The following is an 8,818-nucleotide window of genomic DNA, read 5'->3' as shown; positions in this document are numbered from 1 at the left end:
CCAGTCTGAGATATATCTTTTTCTTTGCAACTCTGCATAGAAGGTCACTAAATATTTGTATGAACATAACAAGATTCAACAACTGAGGCATAAACTGAACAAGTTCCACAGACATGTGACTAACAGAAATGGAATAATGTGTCCCTGAACAAAGGGGGGTTCAAAATCAAAAGTAACAGTCAGTATCTGGTGTGGCCACCAGCTGCATTAAGTTCTGCAGTGCATCTCCTCCTCATGGACTGTACCAGATTTTCCAGTTCTTGCTGTGAGATGTTACCGCACTCTTCCACCAAGGCACCTGAAAGTTCCTGGACATTTCTGGGGGGAATGGCCCTAGCCCTCACCCTTCGATCTATCAGGTCCCAGACATGCTCAATAGGATTGAGATCCGGGCTCTTCGCTGGCAGAACACTGACATTCCTATATTGCAGGACATCACGTACAGAACGAGCAGTGTGGCTGGTGGCATTGGCATGCTGGAGGGTCATGTCAGGATGCTGACACACCGCCCCAGACCATGACGGACCTCCACCTCCAAATCGATCACGCTCCAGAGTACAGGCCTCTATGTAACGCTCATTCCTTCGACGATAAACGCGAATCTGACCATCACCCCGGTGAGACAAAACCGTGATTCGTCAAAGAGCACTTTTGCCAGTTCTGTCTGGTCCAGCGACAGTGGGTTTGTGCCCATAGGCGACGTTGTTGCCGGTGATGTCTGGTGAGGACCTGCCTTACAACAGGCCTACAAGCCCTCAGTCCAGCCTCTCTCAGCCTATTGCAGACAGTCTGAGCACTGATGGAGGGATTGTGCGTTCCTGGTGTAAGTTGTTGTTTCCATCCTGTACCTGTCCCGCAGGTGTGATGTTCGGATGTATCGATCCTGTGCAGGTGCTGTTACACGTGGTCTGCCACTGCGAGGACAATCAGCTATCCGTTCTATCTCCCTGTAGCGCTGTCTTAGGCGTCTCACAGTACGGACATTGCAATGTATTGCCCTGGCCACATCTGCAGTCCTCATGCCTCCTTGCAGCATACCTAAGGCACGTTCACGCAGATGAGCAGGGACCCTGGGTATCTTTCTTTTGTTGTTTTTCAGCGTCAGTAGAAAGGCCTCTTTAGTGTCCTAAATTGTTATAACTGTGACCTTAATTGCCTACCGTCTGTAAGCTGTTAGTGTCTTAACGACCGTTCCACAGGTGCATGTTCATTAATTGTTAATGTTCATTGACCAAAAATGGGAAACAGTGTTTAAACCCTTTACAATGAAGATCTGTGAAGTTATTTGGATTTTTACAAATTATCTTTAAAAGACAGGGACCTGAAAAAGGGACGTTTCTATTTTTGCTGAGTTGAGCTTGTACCAGTCTGTTTAGCTATCATTCCACTCCTTGCCATGCTGAACATGTTTGGTAATGACACAGAGTACAAGGAGTGGAATATAAGCAAAACAGGTTATAGATTTCAGGCTGTGTGACAAATACATTGAATGCATATTTTTATGGCCCTGTGAGATATTCTGGGCAGCAGATAAAGAAAAGTGGAGTTAGGGCTCGATCCAATCTGTAAAGCTGAAGCGTTACAGATTCCGAGATAGAAATGTAAAGGGAATTCCTAATTGAGCCGACATATGCAGTGTTTACTATGAATGCAGTCTTTCCTAAAGTGGAAACGTTCCCTTTAAATTACGCTGTAAAACTGAATTTACACAATGCGGATTGAATAGTGCCCTTAGTCAGTAGACCAATCAGAATTTTGATGGATTGTCTTAAATGTGAATAGATCTGTGTAAATCTGTGCAAAAAACAATTCTAACAATTTAATTCAATTTCTTAAAAAAGGAAGATAACTCTTCAAAACATTGACAAGTCTTCCGTTTCTGTAACAGGTCATGCTGTGTGGTGATTTGAAGTGTTTTGCTGCCATCTAGTGGGGGACTTTAAAATCACATGGTGAATTACCAACAGCAACTGGACAGTTGTACTTTATTAATAGTCTCGCTGAAGTCAAACTACAACTGAATAGTGGTAAAGCACAATTGAGTTGAAATCCACCATAGGCCTACACGTTCTCAAAACAGATCCAGGACATCATGGACCATTTTTTTCATGAAAGGTTTATTACCAAAACGCAAGACAAAACATGTCAACTGTATTCTAATGGCAAACACAATACAAAAAACATACACCTCTCTATAGGATGTAGGTCCGCTGCATCAAAAAATGGAATAATGACAGCGAAAAAGAAAACAATATGAGTTTCAGAATTCAAAAAGCTGAGATTGCTGAAAAATAAGAGAAGAACATTTGCCATTGGAGAAAAAGGCCAGAACCACAAACAAAAAATGCAAGACTATTTAACCCGACTCAACTAAGGTTTAAGGGAAACAGGGGAATCTAGCTCTTCAAAAACAAACAAACAAAAAAACATTTACAAACAGAAATACAGGGAAAGTACCAAGCCTTTATCATAATTGTTCCATCTTCAATTATCATTGTGGGTGCAATAGACTGGGTCTGTGCTTGATACATGCCACTACACTTTCCCTATGTGTCATTTTCAAACACTCAAAGAAATAGAGGTTAGAAGTCACAAATAAAAAAACTATTCAAACAGTAAATGGTATTCACAAAGTCAAGTGTTGATCATTGTTCAGAGTACCATGGTTGTGCTTAAAGCAAATGCAAAACATAGAACAGGTGACTAGTTAAGTACTTTCAACAGATTATTGAACAGTTTAGCTGGAAAAGAACATCCATCTGGCTATGCATGTATACAAGCATTATGGAGATACACAGTAAGTAGTTGACAGCACTTGATAATATTTCTGTGAATGGTAATCGATTTTGAAAAGGTACACCTGAAAAGGTGGAACTTTGGGGGCAAATGCGGAAGGTGTTGCCACCTAAAAGGTGTTTTCAGCGATGGCCATTGACGTGAATCACATTCACTACCATTTAAATTGCACCTTTGTTCCCAATTCAAAAATAAGTTGTGCAGTTTCCCCTACAACCTCAATAAACAAATACTTGAACAAAATATTAAATCCCTAAACCCAGGAATATTTGAATGTTTTTGTCAAAATGCACTGCACATATTATTAAATATCTCAATTATTCTCACTTTCACAAAAGCAATGCTTTACACACACAGGAACAGCAGATGTAAAAACGACATATATTGTAAACTATTCTCATGTTATATTCATCATGCATACATATATATGGAGTCACAGTTGTATACGTTGTGGTAATTGCAGTATATGTTGACAAATATCAAATATAGCATATTCAAGTTCTAAGGATCTGACTGGACTTAATATTTGGGCAAATCCTTAAATCAACAATCTGAACATTCATCTGAACACTGTGTAGTAGAATAAAACTAATTGAGAACTTGGTTGATCACTCAACACTAGCAGTTTTCAACAACAACAAAAAAGATACAAATCAATTATCCCAAACATGTAGAAATAAATATTGTCTTTTCATTTCACCACTGTGTGTCATTAAGATCGTTAATCGAGTGATGTTGAGTAGGGGACGGGAAAAGAAAGCATGTTTTCTGATTGAAGGATTAATAATTAGCGATGCCTGGATTCAATCAAGCTTCCTTTGTTTTTTCCTCAAAGTTCTTCATCGTTTTGATTGTTGTTTTTTTAGCATCAGAGATTACTTGAAGGAACAGATACAAATTGGAGGCTAAACCATAGAAGCTTGATTGAATCAGGGACTGTATGTGGCGTCAGATTAATCCTCTGAGGTCAAATCCGGATTTAGTTTGATGGCAAGGTTTTCATTTTGACCCTTTGTCACATCAGAGATTTAAAAAAAAAAAAAAAAAAGATTACATACAGAAAAGGGGGTATACTCGATATCAGAAGCATTTTATAGCAGTTTTCTGATGTGTGTGTGTGGTAAGGGTGATATCTTGACATGGCTGATATACTACACAGCTGGCGAGACTCTAGCAACACTTTTACCCTAAACCTTTAACTAACCATGGCCAAAAGGGAATTTCAACAAAATAAATCAAAATATGTTTTGCATGAGCAGCAGAGGACAACATTGTCAGTGCAATTTAGGTAAAATGTTTATGTGTGTGAGGGGGAAGGGGGTGAGGAATCTCACTCAAAATGAACCCAAATTCCTAACCCCATCCCGAGATCCAATTTGCTGATACCATACAAACATAAGTCATTACACACTTTATATACTCAGAGTAAAGCCAATTCCAGTCCCAAACAAAATCCCCCCCAAAACTCGCAACCCCTGAAACCCAGAGTTTTGACAGCTGTGTGTGGGCAGTCAAGAGCAGACCACGACTGCGCTCACTCAGAGTCTGAATCAAGTGGCTCCATCTCATCTATGCCCTTCCGCTGGCGGGCCTCCTCCTCTGCGTGCTGCCGCTTGTGCCTGGAGTAGCTGGACGAGTGCACAAATGTCTTGCTGCAGGTTGTGCATTCGTACTTCCCCCCTGTGGAGTGAGATCTCTCATGGTGGTGGAGGTTGGACAACCTGGTGAAGGTCTTTTTACAGTAAGAGCAGCTGAACTTGTTGTCTCCCTTGTGCATTTGCTGGTGCCTGGCGAGGCTCTGCACTTGGCTGAAGCGCTTGTCACACTGCTCGCATGCATATGGTCCTTCCTCTTCCTCAGAGACCGATGCTTGGCGCTGGCGCTTGGCAGCTCTTGATCGCTTGTTCTTCTTACAGAGGGTGTAGAAGTTGGGTTTGTCCCTCGAGCACAACTTGAGGCGTATTTTCAAGTCAGAGGACTTGGTAAGACCGTCTTTACCATGGGCATAGTTATTAAGTAGGTCCTTGACATGAGAGACCTGGTGTTTTGAGAGGCCAATGGAGTTCTTGAAGGTCATATCACATTGTGTACACGCATAGAACTTCTCGCCAGAGAGGTTCTTCCTGATAGGGATCTTCTTTTCGCCAGGGATCTTCTTTTCGCCAGGGATCTTCTTCTCAGCCTGCTTCTTCTTATTCCTGCTGCCAGGTGGGCGGCGGACATAACTGATTTCAGCAGGTATGACACCAGAGGGAATACCCTTCCCTTTTTTGTGGATGAGCCTATGACGTGACAAGCTGGAGCTGTGGTTAAAATCCTTCCCACAGATGTTGCATGGGTAAACTCTCATGCCCCGATGTGTTCTCAGGTGAGTTCCGAGAGCTCGTCTGCTTTTGAATCGCATTGCACACTGCGTGCATTTGTATTTGTTCCCCTCACCTGAGCCTGTATCTGTTTGCTTGTTTGGAAGTGGGGGTGCCTTTCCTGTGTGCAATTGTTGGTGTCTTGATAGGCTTGAGGAATGACTGTAGCATTTCCCACAGTAGTTGCAGCTGTAGTATCCCCCTGGTGAGATATATTCCCATTTCTCTGAGCCCGAATCAGAGCCATCTCCAATAGGAACCAGCTGGCTACTCCCTGGCTCAGTGTGGTCATCCTCATCCGAGTCGTCCGCCTTTACTACGACACTCTGTTCTGCTATCTCACAGCCAGTGAACTCCTCTTCATACTGGGCAAAGAAGGGCTCGTCTGGCTCTGCCTTCACATGCTCCAGATTTAGGCCAGACCCCTCGTCCGCCTCCTTTTTCACACAGGATATTGTGAACTTGGACCCGACCTCGGCCCACTTGACAACATATTCTATGGGTTGGGTATCCAATTCCACTGTGATGAAGTCTGCCCCAAGTGCATCCGGTTCAGACGAAGTCAAGTCAGTCTCAGAGCCCTCCATTGGAGCAAACCCCAAATGTCAATGTGTGTAACTTTTGGTCTCGTTGGAATTACAGGGTCAATGTAACAATAAGACTCCACCACGCCTAAAAGAAAGAGAAAAAAAGTAAAAACTGTTTTTTTGACATCATAACAAATGAACAACACATCCAATAATATTACACAAACAAAATACCTTTTAAAATCACAGATAAAAACATTGACATACTTGTACTTTCACTATCGAAACGTGGAGTTGAATTGTATGCAAATGAACCGAGGAAGTGCTTTGCATTACGTTGACTGGAGAAAATTAAACAAAAAACGACATTGCTTCAGTAGGAGTGGTGCTACGTTAAACGGTTGTATGAGCTTGAGCAAAACACCAGAAATTATTAGTAATTAGAAAATGTGAGTAAATATACTACATTTGAGGACGAAAGAAAATTACCAGACAAAGCAGCAACAATAAACAGGAAATACAGTAGGGACTGGGATGAGCACAATGCATCATGGGAAGGGATTAAATGGGCTGTAGCTAAAAGGCCGCCTACAACAGACAGGAGACAGTATGTATTGTGTCTAAAACACTCACAAATCCCAAAATGACATCTCAAAACTACATCGACCAAAGATATTTGCTAGTACAATGTATGTTTTATTCATTCTCTAGGATTATCTAAGAAGGCTCTCTGGCTAAAACGAATTCATTCTGCCCGCCATAAAAATAGCGCTGAGCATAAACCATGTTTTTCCCCCGTAATCGTGCATTATTCTATAGATTTTCTCAAACAAATCTTTCTCTATCGACCAAGGTGCATAGTACTGATCATAGAAAGCATAATACATTAAACAATGTACATGTCTAGTCACTGATCATGTAAATCTTGGCGGGTTGACAGGGTCAAATCCAGCATCGATGACACATGCAGCTTGAGGAGGGCATAAAACGAGAGCCAACGCTCCAGGGCTGGCTTCATAGGATTGTCCACAGCAAATTCTTTCATCAGAAGTACCCTCGTTACGAGATGGACATTTGTTATATTTTTTACAGGAATTACCATCAAACCGTGGCTGAGCACATCACCCGGCATAATATGCTCAATAGATAATGGCAAGCTGGCTATATTTGGCATAAATAACCAAGACGTTGTTGTATTGTCGGTGTTGTGATTATAAGGCAGGTTATGTAGCCAAATTTGACGTATGAACAATTAGCTATACCGAATTAAGCGATGGCGCAAGCTTAATGGTCTCGAGATTAGTATTTACCGGGCTTTTATCCTTTTAGATTCGTTGTCTTGACCCTCGACGAAATGAGTCGATTCTGCCGCACCTCTGTCAGTTCACAACCAGCGTCCTCATGAATGTCGAGCCTTGGCAATGGCTGCGTATCATCACTGATTTTAAATACTGTGGATTGTCTTAAAGCGTTGAAGGACAGTGTGTGACTAGCTAGCTAGCCACATGCATTTTAAATCGATGCGCTATACCGCTCCTGCGCAGCATGCAAATGTCGAATTTCATTGGGCAATGCACCAGAGAGGACCAATCACTGGACAGGACATAGTTACCAAGCACAGGGTGTCGTGAAAACTGTAGTGAACAGTTTATTTAAACTGTCGAATTATTCGTCTACTGTCCATTACGTGCAAAGATACAATTTCAAAGTTCGATTGTTAAATAAGAGTAATTGCATTCACCCTTTCCATTCTAACCATCTAATTTCAGATTTATTGTCGATCCAAACACAGGACGTCGTTCTTGTCTTTACGACTTTTTGAGTGATGATGTGTCATGTTTTGGATGTCAACAACAAGTATGCTACTAGCTAGCTGTCACTGTAACGACATGTAACTTATTTGACTGGGTCGGAGTTGAGAAACCAGTAGTACACCGAATGTCAAAGCAGCTAACTATTCAGTGCTACTCAGATAGAAGCTAATTAACTAACGTTAAGATAGCCAGAAACAAGACGAGGTAGTGCTAGCTAATCAATATAGCTAGTTAACAAAGCCTGGGTCACCAGAATCGCTGGTTTATAGGCTAGTCATCCGTTGCAAGCCACCTAGCTACCTTTTCCTAGCTACAGTAGTTGCGCTAATAATTCCTTTAAAGTACAGTTAAAGTAGCTAGCTAAGGAAGGAAGACAGTCTCACACAGTTTAGAAAACATGGACAAAAGTCAGCTGATGCTCACTGGCCACAAGACAGCTCAGTTTGAATTGCATAATTTGTCCATAGCAGGTTAACAAACGATTTACATGGGACGCCGGGGTCCTGCGAGTTCAGTGTTTGAATATTTAGGGAATCAGGTGGATCAAGGAAGATTAAGGGAGGTTTTAGCTAAAACCACCCTTACTGGATCCACCTGTTGATGTTCCTGGTCATCAAGTGTATCCCGTATAGGTGATTTTAGCATATTTAGTGGAGCCTCGCCAGAATATTCAAACACTGAACTCGCCGGTGTCCCATGTAAATTGTTTGTCAATCTGACATGGACAAATAATACAACTCAGTCTGAGTTTGTTGTGGCCATGAGCACCAGTTGACTGTCTGTTTTTTTCTTTCCTCGGGCAGTAACTGGTACGTGGATCCAGTATATATTACACACGTGAGTTCCAGTTAGGGTGAATTCATCTAGCTTTTTTCACCCTTGGAGGCTGTTGTATTACAGTGGAAATCTTGTTTTGTCTCCTCTCGTTATTGAGCCTGTATGAATGTGCTCTCTCGTCAGGACACTGTTGTTCAGAGAAACTAACCAACAACACATCTAACAACTTCAAACTGAAGTTGGAAAGACTGAAAATATCTGCACTTCGTTTCGTTTGACTTTTTTTCATTTCATTTCTTTATATATCCATAAAATGATGCCAACTGATTCATGATTTCGACTGGCTGAGAAACGCTGCCTGCCTCTCTCGTCCTGGCCCCTACACGTTCATTACTATGGGGCAGTTGGAGATTTTAACATTGAAACAATGCTGCAAATGTCGGAGAGACAGACAGTAAGGTTTATACAAATCTCCGCTGCTAAACTAAATGTTAGTCTAAAAGAAATGTGAGATGATGCTTTTTTTTAATAGTGGAGATCA

General features: G+C 41.8%; 1 protein-coding gene across 2 annotated transcripts; it reads right to left on the bottom strand.

Annotated features, from left to right (window-relative positions):
- Nucleotides 1-2,098: 2,098 nt before the first annotated feature.
- Nucleotides 2,099-7,180, bottom strand: LOC129852651 (zinc finger protein ZFP2-like). 2 transcript variants are annotated; one of them, XM_055918290.1, is made up of 3 exons: nt 6,997-7,180; nt 5,954-6,027; nt 2,099-5,831 (listed from the first exon to the last, which is right to left on the bottom strand). In XM_055918290.1, the coding sequence occupies exon 3, from the start codon at nt 5,744-5,746 to the stop codon at nt 4,331-4,333; it is 1,416 nt and encodes a 471-aa protein (XP_055774265.1). In that variant the 5' UTR covers nt 5,747-5,831; nt 5,954-6,027; nt 6,997-7,180; the 3' UTR covers nt 2,099-4,330. The 2 variants fall into 2 exon arrangements, with proteins under 2 accessions (XP_055774265.1, XP_055774264.1); XM_055918289.1 differs by lacking the exon at nt 5,954-6,027.
- Nucleotides 7,181-8,818: the final 1,638 nt, after the last annotated feature.

This window comes from Salvelinus fontinalis, chromosome 1, assembly GCF_029448725.1.
Source record: "Salvelinus fontinalis isolate EN_2023a chromosome 1, ASM2944872v1, whole genome shotgun sequence".
NCBI classification, from domain to species: domain Eukaryota; kingdom Metazoa; phylum Chordata; class Actinopteri; order Salmoniformes; family Salmonidae; genus Salvelinus; species Salvelinus fontinalis.
Note: the sequence above shows the minus strand (reverse complement) of the source record. Positions and strands in the feature narration are given on the sequence as shown.